The sequence below is a fragment of the Poromitra crassiceps genome (assembly GCF_964638095.1).
Source record: "Poromitra crassiceps genome assembly, chromosome: 13".
Lineage (NCBI taxonomy): Eukaryota > Metazoa > Chordata > Actinopteri > Beryciformes > Melamphaidae > Poromitra > Poromitra crassiceps.
Window position 1 is genome coordinate 46,041,398 of NC_139644.1, and position 13,993 is coordinate 46,055,390.

At 45.1% G+C, this 13,993-nt stretch overlaps 1 protein-coding gene across 1 annotated transcript; it reads right to left on the minus strand.

Annotated features, from left to right (window-relative positions):
• Nucleotides 1–12,191: 12,191 nt before the first annotated feature.
• LOC310788595 (protein lifeguard 1-like) lies at nt 12,192–13,558 on the minus strand (the record flags this gene model as incomplete). Its single annotated transcript, XM_083650126.1, has 2 exons — nt 12,192–12,209; nt 12,923–13,558. The coding sequence occupies 2 exons, from the start codon at nt 13,556–13,558 to the stop codon at nt 12,192–12,194; spliced, it is 654 nt and encodes a 217-aa protein (XP_083506252.1).
• Between the last annotated feature and the right edge of the window lie 435 nt (nt 13,559–13,993).

Here is a 13,993-nt window from a genome sequence, read left to right on the forward strand (position 1 = left end):
ACGTCCATTAATCTGAAAATGTCGCCGTGTTGGTTAACTTTAGGCAACTAAAACAACTTGTTTGGGTTGACGCAACTACGACGATTTAGAGGGTCCATACGCTCATGAAAAACATGGAAAAGTCATAGAACTCTCAAATACAATTTCCAAGCCCTGGAAAAGTGATGAAAAAAAATCACAAAACTTTTGGAAGTCATGGAAATTAGTTTAATAAATATGTAAAACAATAATAATAATGTGCTTTTAAAACCCTTGTACCCTGTTAGTCCAGGGTTATTATTATTTTTAATTTGCGTTGCTGCCGTTTGGAGAGTTTTGTTCCTACCGGTCTGAAATTAAGCCCAGGTCATGTTTTTGGCATGTTCTACAAAAGTCACCCTCTCACCCTGTTAGGGAAACCTCCATGCACGCTGTAGTCCGTGGTGGAAACACACGCTGAACCCGAGTTTGCCTATGTTAAGCCTTTGGCATAGTCTTTGCGCTCAGCCAAGCGCATAGGGCGCGCGGCGATTTTGACATCATCGCACGGGGCGTGTCGGGGGGCGAGGCCTGAGCGCAGCGCGGCGCGTCCATGGAGATTTTTCTATCAGCGCGTCGGGTTTTGCTGCCTGTGCCTGTGAGATCTCCGTGGTAGGCTATCAGCGGATATCTGCTGTGATTGAGTCCTCACCGTCCTCATCGTCGTAAAGTCGCCTTCGAAGCATGACGTTCGATTATAACGAACTAGTTGTGTGGCTTAGCCTTCCCAAATGTTTAGGGTCGTTTTTTAGAATTTAATACATAGAATTGGGAACGTTACATTCAATTTCATTCAGACTGCCTGGCACTAATCGCCGCCATTTTCCCCTGGAGCTTCCACAGGAGGAGGGGGGTGGGAGGAGCGAGCTGTGCACTGACTATGTGCTGTTTTGGCCCGCGCAGAGTGCGCGCACCCTCCGTGGAGCCCCGCCTCCAGCGCGTGCGCAAAGAGTATGCCAGACGCTTTAGGGCCCATTCAGATACAGATTGCCCCCCCCCCCCCCGTGTTCCATTCATAGTCAATGGAGGTAGTCCTTCAGGCTCTGACAGTCGGCGACGCAGGAGTAGGTGTGAAAAACACACAGAGCTCAGGACAATCCAACTTTTGGGGGGTGCAGCCCTACGTCACGCTCCACTGGCCAATATAGACACCTCGAGCACACACACACACACACACACACACAGATAGAGAGAGAGCTCTGCTCTGTTTCACTCTTCTCTTCTCTGTCAAAAATCACGACTATTATCTGTTTTCTTCACAATAAAAATCCTCCGCTCAGCACTCAGGTTAGTTTGTCTATGAAAGAGCCTGCCTGCTTCAGCACTCAGCAGAAATGTTTCACCCAGTTTCAACACGCTTCATATTACAAGTGAAAGTGATCAGCATGAAATAGCAGATATCAAACAGAAACCAAACTAAAAAATAGTCTACAGCCTTTTAAAAACATATTTTCCTGGTTCGCTCGCACACATGCTTGTTTTGAAGGGGTGAAGGCGGAAAGGGGCGGAGTGAAGTGAGACCCGCCCACCCCGACAGCTGGACTACAATACGTCTCGACGGATTGAATCTGAATGCAGCCTTAAGCAGTGAATTTTGAATATCTATTACTATGGTAATAACAGAGCAGGGGTAATCTGCTGTGTATGGGGCTGTTCACACATACTGTAACGGTTGCATTTCTGCATGGAAAAAGCGCTACCTGGAGCATTTTTGTGAGGAGAGAAACGGATGGACCATGATATTGTGACGTTAGCTTAGTTGCAACTGTTAGCCTACCTCAGTATCTCCGATGGTTGGATGGATGGCATTGGTTAGCGCTTCATTCGAGCAGACAACAGTGTCGTGAAACAAGCGAAGGCTTAGTTACAATACATGTCCGGTAGAATACATTCTGCTTTATGATCACTGTTCCAGTAACGTAAATCCACGGATTACAACAAGGTCCGGTGTTCTGCCAAAAAGTGAAAATTGACAAGTGATTAACGTTAGCTGCAGCTAAATAGTGAACGCCATGAAGCGATTGTCTCCCAGAAAAATATTATTTTACCATGTTTCTTGTGGCTAACGTTATGGGAAATGACAGTGTAGTAAGTAAACTAGTGCAAAGTTTTGAATGAGTTTTATCGGGCATGCGTTATGGAGAAATGTGCGTCGTCTGTCTCGTTAATGGGAGCATATCTCCAGCCACCATTTTCGTGATAAGCTGGGAAACTTCCGGTTAAAACTTTTAAAATAATGTTACTTAAACAAAAGTAAATAGCTTATTGATGCACGTTGGAGGAGAAAAGGGTATTTCAACGAACGAAGCAGCAAAGCTTGTATCAAAATAATCGTTGTGATGTTAAGATTACATATGGAGGGAGGTACGGTGGTGCAGTGGTAAGCGCTATCGCCTCACAGCTCGAAGGTCGTGGGTTCGATTCCCACCTGGGACGATGTGAACGCTGAAGGAATGCGTGCCCGTCCGCATGTCCTCGAATGCCCACCGCCCGGGTGGGGTCGTCAAAAGGGCCTTTCTGTGTGGAGTTTGCATGTTCTCCCCGTGCCTCCCGGGGGTTTCCTTCATATAGGAACCCCATTCACCAAAAACATGCAATATCCTGGTTGCTAATGTGGTGCCTCCTCTGGTCGTTAAGGGCGCCTCAGAGGGAGGGGAACTGGTTGGAATAGCATGAACCTCCCACGGCACGTGCTATGTCCTACCGGTGAAGCTTCCTCTGTCAGGTGAAAAGAAGCGGCTGGCTAACTGCCCATGTCTCGGAGGAAGCATGGAGCCAGTTTCGGCTCTCCCCAGATCGGCAGAGGGTGGAGTAGCAACCAGGATAAAGAAATTACGTTAGCACTAATGGGGGATAAAATGGGATAAAAAATCGGGGGGGGGGGGGGGGGGTATATTTAAAAAAAAAGATTACATATGGAGTGAAACTGTAGCTGTAAAGCATTACTCAAAACTAATATTAATTAGAGGTGCTCCGATCGATCGGCACGCAATCTGTATCGGCCGATTTTGACCTCAAATATGCGATCGGCTGATTGCAGATATTACTTTATTGTTGCCGATTGCATAGCCGATCATGCTGCACCGGAGAAACACGAGGCAGCCCATTTTCATGTCTTCAATGTCTATCGTTTAACTTTCATATTGTGCTCTAACGTTTATATCATTGTGTTACAAATCACACGCTTTAGTTTCGTCAGTGTTTTTTTTTTACTCCCCACCTCCACATCAGACTGTCACGTCTGGTGTGGAGGTGGGGAGTAAAAAACGCCCCTTGCGTCTTTGAATCACACAAATCCGCCGGTGACTTGAGCAGAGAGAAGTTACCTCCAACAACAGAAACTCGTGTTTCTATCTCTCCTTAACAAAACAGCCCAGCCCACACACATCTGTTATCCGTCAGTAATTCGGTCAGTTTTCTGCAAGCTAGTTGAATTCAACACACACATTGTGCGTCAGGATCTGTATCGTTAAAGCAGCTACGAGCAAGATTTTCGATTGTTATTAAACAGTCTAAATTTAATATCGATGCCTCACATCTTACCTCTAATATTAGACGAGACCAACGCAGAGTAGTCTCGCTTGAAAGCAGAGTGAATCGGCGAGTGTGGTCTTGATGATTAGTCTGTCTCATAGACTGTAAAGGTCTGTCTGCGAGGGCAGCAGGAGGGGAAAGCCGTCCTTCTTGTTTTGGGTCAGTTGCTAGACTAGACTCCATATTTTGATTCTGATTTTGTTGTCATCAGTGTTGGTTTACTCAAACACCCATCACGGTTGTCCTTAATGTGTGTATTTCAGTCTTGCCTCCAGACGACCAGCAGCTCTTGGTCTGTAAAGAAGAGGTCCCCCCTCAGCAGCAGGAGTGGAGCTCCAGTCTGGACCAGGAGGACCCAGAGCCTCCACACATTAAAGAGGAACAGGAGGAACTGAAAAGTGAAGATGATGAAGAGGAACCTCAGCCCAACCTCAGACAAAGCCAAACTGAGGAGAACAGAGAGGCAGAGCCTCTAGCCAGCAGCTCAGCTGAACAGATGCAAACAGAAGCTGATGAAGAGGACTGTGGAGTCGCAAGTAATGCCGCCAAGGAGGACATTGTTTCAGCCTTATTATTACGGCCCTTTGCGACATTAACGTTAAATGAAAAGTTGGAATTGATCAAGAAAGGAAGGCCCACACCATCCCTCAATTTGGTTCAGAGAACCAGAACCTTTGAGAGGCATTTCAACGCCAGCAATTACATGCGGCACCAGTGGATGACAGGATCAACCAAGGAGCAAAAGCTTTACTGCTGGGACTGTCTCCTTTTTGGTGCCGACATCGGGACTTGGGGTAAAGACGGATTTTGGGATTTGGGAAGTTTATCCAAGTCGGCTCATCGTCATGGAAACGCTGCAACTCATCTGAAAGCTACTATTCGCCTTAAAACATTTGGGAGCACCAGGACAGAGCTGCAGTTAGATGAGCAACAACTCCGGGAAGTCAATGCTCATAATGAGAAGGTGAGGCGGAACCGGGGCATTTTGAAACTTCTCATCAACTCTGTGGTTTTCTTGGGGAAGCAAGAGTTGCCATTCCGAGGTCAGGATGAAGGAGCGAGCTCCGATAATAAGGGGAATTACCTGGAATTGCTGGATTTTTTGTCAGAGTACGACAGCGCCCTGAGCACTCACCTCGCCACATCACCGGCGTTCACGTCATCAAAGATCCAAAATGACCTGATCAGCGCTGTTGCCAGTGTCATAACAGAGAGCTTGAAGGAAGAGGTGAGGAAGGCACCTTGTGTGGCTATCATGTTGGATGAAACAACAGACATTGGCAACGTGGCTCAGATGTCATATGTGCTCCGCTACATCACTGAAGATGGGGTGAAGGAGCGTTTTTTCCAGTTTGAAGATGTGCCCGAGGACAAACGAGCAGAGGCCATAGCTACACGCCTGCTGGAGTTCTTGCGGGGTTTGGGCTGTGTTGGCAAAGTGGTCGCACAGTGCTATGATGGAGCGGCCGTGGCGGCATCTGGTCTCAACATGGTGCAAGCCAAAGTGAAGGAAAGCGTTCCACAGGCCCTCTTCGTCCACTGCTATGCCCACACTCTAAATCTTGTCTTGGCACAGGGAGCCTCCAAGATCAAAGAATGCAAGGTGTTCTTTTCTCACCTCTCCGGCATGGCTGCCTTCTTCAGCCGCTCAGCAAAGCGCACCAAGCTGCTGGATGATGTTTGCCAGCGTAGGCTTCCACGAGTAGCTCCTACTCGCTGGTGCTTCTATTCTCGTTTGCTGTGCACAGTGGCAGAGCAGACACAGGAACTGAGAGAGGTAGGATGATAATAACTAACAATAATAATAATCTGTTCCTACTATAATTGTAGAGCCGTTAGCGCACAGTTACACAATATTATTGAGGTAGATTTGTGTCTACCCGCATTGCGTTACGGCTGCCAGAGCTGGTTGTAGTGTGTCTAGTGAACGCCTGTTAGCCTGGGTAAACCCAGCCTCCACGTGGCCTCTATGTGCTATATGTCACTTAGCCTGTGACGTCACGTTGAAGGCTGGGTTTACCCAGGCTAAATAACTGTGTCCACTAGAGCCGTCCCTGAAGCGGCTCTCCACTGTGCTCTGCTCTGCTAAACACATGCATCCTGTGTATTTGCGCTTCCCTGTTTGAGTTGCGTCAAGCAGATCTGGGCAGGAATTCACGAGAATAATACAATAAAACATCCTGTTGATTTTCAAAATAAAACCTGTTACTGTATGTAAAAAGAGAAACAGTCACACATTGAGGAGGGGGACCAATTTGGCCTGCTTTCTATAATGCATCCCTCAATTACTTTGAAGTAAATTACAGTCTACCCACTTCTCCAGGGACCACTACACCACTGCCTTTTTGAAAACCTTTTATGGCAGAAGTGGGTTTTTCATTTAGTTTCTTTATGAAGTTAATGTAGAAATGCTTTGAAGCATTTTGGGGTTTGTTAAATAATTTTTATTTTTAAGTGAGAGATTTTTTGAAAGTGCGTTTGAGCCAACTGGCGACTGGTGCTATGGGTCTCTGCTTTTAATTGAAGTTTTATGGTGGTAATAATAAGAATAATCATAATAATAAATATAGCTGCAAACGGCGATGACAGGGTCCAAGCAGTAGTAGTAGTACTAGTAGTAGTAATAGTAGTAGCAGCAGTAGTGCTGGTGGTAGTAGCAGTAGTAGCAGTAGTAGTACTAGAGGTAGTTTCTGAATAGTGGGTGATATTTCCAACCTATGTGGAAAGTCTGGCTGCTGTGCGCATTATGGTTTATGAGGTACATAGTGTTTTAGGCCGGAATAAAAATAAAAATAAACGGAACAACTACAATAAGGTTCCACGATAATAATAATGATGATCATAATAATGAGAAACATCTAGGCTAAAGAACTAATGATGATAGTAGCCTATTAATTAAAGAAAATAAAAAGGTAATAAATAATCTCAGTTTTTATTGAAGGTCTATAATTGTTTGCATAACTCTCCTAGGTGTTCGAGCACATCGTGGAACACCATACAGAGTTTGATGATGACACTGTCCACTGCGCTGATGGATACATCGACGTCCTCACCAGCTTCGACTTCTGTTTTTGGTTGAAAACCTTCCACACCATCTTCTCTTACTCAGATGTTGTCTTTGGAACTCTCCAAAACAAAGGTTTCGATATCCAGTTCTGCCTGGCCAGAGTGGACGAGCTTCACAGAGCAATCGAAAAGGAAAAAGACAAGTTTGACAGGGTCTACGAAGAAACCCAGGCTTTGGTCGGCCCTCCGCGCGTCGTCGGAGGCGGAGACGTCTACGCACGGTACAGCGCCCTCTACTGCAGCGTCATCGACAGCCTCCTGACCCAGATTTCCAACCGCTTCGCTGATCACAAAAAGCTGGCGTTCCTGGCCCTTCTGGATCCACAACAGTTCGGGCGTTACAGTGAGCATTTCCCCAATGTTGCCCTTTCCAGTCTGATGGACAGCTATGGTGCGTGTTTCGACCAGGCCCGCCTCTACACCGAGCTCACCGTCATGTATGGCATGTCTGACTTTTCGGGGAAAAGTCCGGCCGACATTCATCAGTTTCTCCTCAAAAAAGAACTGACAGAAAGCATGGCACAAGTGTACACTCTCACATGCCTCGTCCAGACCATCCCTCTGTCCACTGGCTCTGTGGAGAGGTCATTCTCTGCTCTGAAGCGCATAGAAACATACTCCAGGAACACGGCTGGACAGAGCCTCAGCCGACTGTCAGACTTGGCCTTAATATCCATCGAGCAGGAATTGCTGATGCAATTAAAAGCAAAGGATCAGTTGCATGACGCCGCCATCGACCACTTCATCCAGAAGGAGGATGGCAGGAGGATTGACTTCATTTTCAAATAGCTGCAGACATCAAACGTGAGTTATTTAAACTTTTATTCACCTTATGTTCATACGCGGGGGTGGGGCCAAATTCTTCCGGGTTGTGTTAACACTTCCGGCGGTCACGGCGCGAAATACAAAAGAACGTCAGAAGAAGAAAGTTGTTTTTGTGTAGCGGACAGTGCAGGGATTAAAACAAAGAACGTAGCAGCCTACTACTTTGAGCTCGGTACACAGCAAGCAAGCGGAGTATCCACTGTTAGCCAGGTCAGATAACGTCATCGTCGACAATGACGAGCACTTTCTTGTAAAACATACCTGGACTCCAACAAAGAAAGCTTCAGATTGATTTCTCTCCTCCAAGCGCAGCTCGAGCCACTTACGTCTATAAGACCTGCAGACATTAACGTAATTCCCTGGAATGCGAGAATTAACGAGCCAGTTACATGGCATTGCATTCTTAGACATTGCCGTTTGCTTTTATTTGGTATGTTACATACAATTGTCTAAATTATTAGTTAATCAGAGTTAGATGATATTTGAGCAGCCAGCCATTTTCTTTTTCTTTTTTTTTGCCGGAAGTCGTCACACGACCACACAACCGGGTCAAATGGGCGTGGCTACATAAGGTGGATAAGACAGCGTGTTGCATGGTCTATGGCGAGCAGGGCATACGTCTACTCTGAGGGGCAGCAGGGTTGACTTGACAGGGACCTACCCTAACCCAACCCTAACCCTGGCTCCAACTAGGGGTGTCAAAAATAATCGATTATAAGATGCATCGCGATGCGGACGTGCACGATTCTGCATCGATTCACAAATGTCAAAAATCAATTATTAAAAAAATAAAAAAATAATCAAATAAAATATGATGGAAGTACATGCAGTTGTTTATTTTAATTATGGATCATAATACAATGCAGAAAAGAAAGTGAGAAAAAAGAAATCATGTATTGGGGAAAAAAAGTGATGCATCGATTTAAGATGCATCGAGATGCATCGATAATCGTAATCTACCGGTAATCGAATCGTAGCCCTCTGAATCGTAATCGAATCGAATCGTGAGGCCAGTGAAGATTCACAGCCCTAGCTCCAACTGGTCTGAAGTCTCTGAACAAGACTCCAGAGTTTGTGCTTGTCATGAATTCTCCACAGTGAGTGATATCCTGTGGTGGCAGGAGAGAGAGAGAGAGAGAGAGAGAGAGAGTGATATCCTGTGGTGGCAGGAGAGAGAGAGAGAGAGAGAGTGATATCCTGTGGTGGCAGGAGAGAGAGAGAGAGAGAGAGAGTGATATCCTGTGGTGGCAGGAGAGAGAGAGAGAGAGAGAGAGAGAGTGATATCCTGTGGTGGCAGGAGAGAGAGAGAGGGCTTTGGCACTGCTTTGATCACATCATAAATCTGTAATGAAACACTGGATGTGGAGGGTAACCTTCAGGGTACAGTAGACCGCATAAGACACAGACACTGTACACATATACACACACATACACACACACACGCGCGCACGCACACGCACAATCAAAGAATCCTGACAATGACTGATTTTTGTGACGTAATTTGCCCCGGAAGTAAGTTCCACATCCATTTTCTCCGTAGACATTTTGATAAATCCAAATTATAATGAGTTTTAAGGCTGGAACCAAGCCAAATAGTCTTCCAGAGAATCGTGAGTGACCATAAAACATTCGGTTTAAGCGAGGCAAAAAATAACAACGGGAGAATTATTATTATTTATTTATTTTCCTGTTATTTGTTGTTCTCGCAAAAACAAAGATTTAGTTTTAATCCAGAGTAGGCTTATATGCATATATATATATGTAATATATGCATATATATTAATATGTTCATTCATTGTTCTCACGGGCAGTTCAAAACCAGGCAGTATGTCTCTGAAGTGCGATGCGATCCTGACTGTCTATCAGGTGTGTATGGGTGTCTGTGTGTACTGTATATATACACACACATATACAGTGTATATGTGTGTGCTAGTTTGCTAGCTAGCCGCCCTTTTAACGGCACGTAAAAGCTTCAAAACTCATGAAAGTGGTCCTCATGTGTGAAGATGATCCCGCTGAACACTGGTTCACGTTTGATTAAGCTTTGCGTTGCCCACATACCTTATTTGAAGCATCCCGCCAAAAACCCATTCAAAAATCCCATAGGCAGAAACGGTGAAGAACCCGGAAGTCCGCGACTTCCGCGTTCCGACTACAAAAATACGTCATCCCTGCGGCTCTCTATTAGAGTGAATGGTTAACACTAACCAGTCCCTCAAGGATATCTCTTTTTTTCAGGAGCATGGGCATCCAAGGGCAATTGCAACATAGAGACAGTCGGCATGTGTGGGAACGCCCACAAAATGTTAGACGGTGGCGCGCGGGTGGCAGAGATGGGCGAAAATACATCATAAAGTATTTTGATACAAATTACAAATACTTGCTCAAAAAATATATCACAATACAAATACAAAATACTGGTCTGAAAAATGTATTTGAGATACAAATACGTATTTTGAAAATACATAAAAATACATTTTATAAAAACTGATAAAGAGCTGCAACAATTAGTCAATCCATCAATTCATTGCCAAATATTACATTAATTGCCTATTTTGATCATCAATTCATCATTTTGAGCCATTTCTGTAAGGAAAATGTCCTAATTCTCTGATTCCAGCTTCTCAAATGTGACATTTTCTGGTTTGCTTAGATGGTAAATCATCTCTTATGTCCTCTGTGACAGTATTCTCCTTTGTGTACCTTCTAACACATTACAGTTCTTTCATTTCAGTTTTAGTTGTTTTTCAGCACAGCTAATTTCTCCTTCACTTCAGCTGTTAATCACCTTCTGTGAGGGCTTTTGACTTACAGGCAGCATTTCTACATGTTAACCTCAAGCTTTGGAACTTTGACTATGTTGGCCCTAGATATCTGACATCATAACACTATCCCTGGAGATGATGCGCCATGGCTGCAGTTATGGAAATCGCCGGCTCCACGGGCTCCCAAAATCATGACTGACAGACAGACAGACACCGCCCACCCACCTTGGTGCCATCGTACAATACTACATCAGAGTTGCTCGAGTGACATCACTGATGACATCACAACTGCCTGAGTAACATCACAGTTGAGCAATCAGTGGCTGGAGTGAGATCACTGATGACACCACAATTGCTCAAGTGACATCACTGATGACATCCCTGATGACATCACAATCATGACCCACACTGCCGCCACACACACTGCCACCCACTTTGCCAATTTTAATTAAGGAGATAATTAGTTGTGTCTTTCTAATATGATACACTGGTTTGAATATGCAGTAAACTGTTTCATTTGCAGTTAGGCCAGTGCATGCAATATCTAATCATCAATTTATATTAGTAATTTATCTCTGGGGGAATTTCCACCAATACAAGGCTTCATACTAGACGAAGAAGTGATGTGAAGTCTGACTCAAGACCCACCCTACTCTGCCTCTGATTTGTGGTTGAGTTTGTTCTGAGGGTAAGCCAATGAGAGGTAGAGTAGAAGTGACATGTCACATTTTTTTCTCCACAGTTTAAACCTGTGTCAATGGTAAGAATGTGTCAATTTGAGAATAAAATGACATAAAATTAAAGAAAAAAGTATTTTATGTATTTAAAATACACAAAATACAATGTCTGAAAGTATTTTGATACAAATTATCTTATTTTTCTGGGTCCAGCCAAATACAAATTACAAAATACACAAATGTATTTGAAATACGTATTTGAAATACATGTATTTAAAATACTGCTCATCTCTGGCGGGTGGGGTAAAACCGTCCATATATCTCAATGGGCTGACTCACCAAAGGCCGGTGCTACGGCTCTACACTACAGGATTGGGGATATAGAGGAGGTACATACAGTAGACGTCTGTTCAGATGTGCGTTTACTGCAGGGGTTAAATCCCAGATCGTGTCTGCCTGGGCTGGGCTAGCAGCTAAATACTTACTCTGCTGAATGGATAGAACGGGAGGATTTACCCCACCCTGACCACACCCCCAGCCAGCTAACCCAGCGTCTATGACGAGACATCGCCTCAACCTATGCTTGTTGCGTCTTATAGGCTAGGTACCTTTACTTTAGGATGGCGGTTCAGGTTGGCTCTGCAGTGGTTATGATGCACTCCCTGCTGATTCAGGACTCAAGCAGGGAGACGTTTTGTTTGGGGTGGGGTTCGTGCTCCCCGCAGAATCTCTTGCTGCTTGGATTCATAGGGATCATCCTCAAGAGCAGAGCCCAACCAGAACCCAACGCCAATCTTTATAGAACGCATTGGCCCTTCACTGCTATATCATTTGAGAGGCTTTCCTTCTTAAGTTGCTCAGCTAGCTCCCCCTGCTGGCTCTTCGATGTAAGCACATGGAGAGCCAGAGAGGTTTGCCTGGTATGGTTGCTTTGGGGGGGGATCTTTGCTGCTGCTCTTCTTGCATTACTCTTTCCATGTAAGCACATGGAAGGGCAGGGAGCTCCGAGAACAGATATAACAGTGAAAAAAGATACGCACATCCCAACCAGTTTAAAATGCAGGTGCTGGACCTAATAGAAAACGCAGTGAAATAAATAAATAAAGGCCGCACACTGTAGCTCCCGTTTGCTTTTGTTTTATTCTTCCAGGTGTGACGTTTCGAGCTTACGCTCTTCTTCAGACAGAGAACAGAGCCATACCGCCAAATAGAAATATTGCATAGCTAATAATTAATCTTGACTATGTGGTCCAGACAGAAATCGAGCATTGCGATAGTTCTTTTTTTCACAATGTTTATTGTCATTTCAAATACTTTTCAAAGACTGTAGACACAATACAATACACACAGTCAACTTGCAGACAAAATACAATAAAACAAACAATAAAGCACTTGGCCACATTGCTCACAATCTTCAATCACAAAGTTTCAGGCAAGGCCTCCACCTCCATCTTTTGTGATCCTCAGGTATGGTTCCTAGAGCTGAGCAAAGTCTTTCCGCTTGCCTTTAGCAATGTAAGTTAGTCTTTCCAGACGTTTGAAAGTTCCTGTATCCACATTTTCAATGATGGAGCGTCCATACTCTTCCAATATAATGCAATCACTTCTGGCGTGAAGAAGTCCTAGCGAGGTCCAGCAGTTTAGAGACTGTTTTGATGTTTGTAAAAGTCCATTGGGATAATCGTTCTAGCAGGCCATGAAGTCGAGCTCAGTCTACAAACCCAGCCCACATCAGCTGACTTCCCTCTAGGCTTTCAATTGGCAAATCTCATACAGGGCTCCTCCCCTTTTAAAGCTGCTTCATTTCCGCCTTCTTTTTTTCCGGCTTCTCTGCAAGCCGTTTCCAACCCACCCTCCACCCACCTCCAAGAAAGTCCAAAATTACTCTGTGGAGAAAAGTTCCTCCCCAGGCGCTGCTGAGAGGTGTGTGCGTTCCATCCTCTCAGCCCCTCCAGTCACCATTTGAACCCCAAATTGACTTGCCTCCAGAAAGAAAACAAAGAGAATAAAAAGATGGGCTATATAACAGAGGGCAACCTCAACGTATTCCTCCACACTCAGGGACAGCATCTTGTTGCCCAGGAGAAGCTGGGTGTGTCCAACCAAAGAGCAGAGCAAGAGGAGGCCCCCCAGTGATCCACAGAAGTACGGGATGCACGGGATCTTGTTTTGCATGATGGTGTTGTTGAGGATGTAGAAGCACAGCAGCACCATCAGGCACACATCCAGGACTTCAAACCAGGAAGTCAAGTCATACTTGCTCTGTGGTGAGAAGAGGACGACATTGAAGCAGATGACGACGGTGATGCCTATAGCCACGATGACGGTGGTTGTGTCGTAGGAGCTGGCATTAATGCATACCATGGAGACGCTGGAGAAGAGGGCAACAAAGGACAAGGTGACCAGCACCTGCTCTGTGAGAACCATGAAGACCTTTCTGATGAAAGCATTTCGGATAGTCTTGTCCTCAAAGCCGGAGTTGGTGAAGCCTTGCATCTGGGGGAAGGGAGCTGGACCAAACCCTGGGCCTGCCTGCGGGTAGCCAGCTGCAGGTGGGTACGCTCCCCCAGGGCGCTGGCTGTAGGCAAGAGGGAGGACGCCGAAACCTGACTGAGGTGCTCCATAGATGTTCTTCTCACCCATAATAGGGAAGCGACTTTTGTGCTGGGACATGGTGCTCACTGTACTCCGAACAATGGTTTTTATCGTTGTCCTGATGCAGAAAACTGTTGAGATCACAGTTGCACCGGTCCTACTTTACCTCTGCACGGGAAGATTTATGACATCACTGATGATGTCACAATGTCTTGGACATCATCAGTGTTTGTCATAAAATCACTGACGATATCACTTATGGATAGAATTGATGATCTCACCAGTGTTGTTACTCAAGCACATCACAGTTGCACCGGTCCTACTTTACGTCTGCAGGGGAGGATTTATGACATCACTGATGATGTCACAATGTCTATGACATCATCAGTGTTTGTCATAAAATCACTGATGATATCACTTATGGATCGAATGAATTTGGGTGAAATTATCCTTTAAAAGCTTTCCACTGACAATCTAAGGGAAGGTTTTTTATAGTGAAGAAAGGAAATGCAA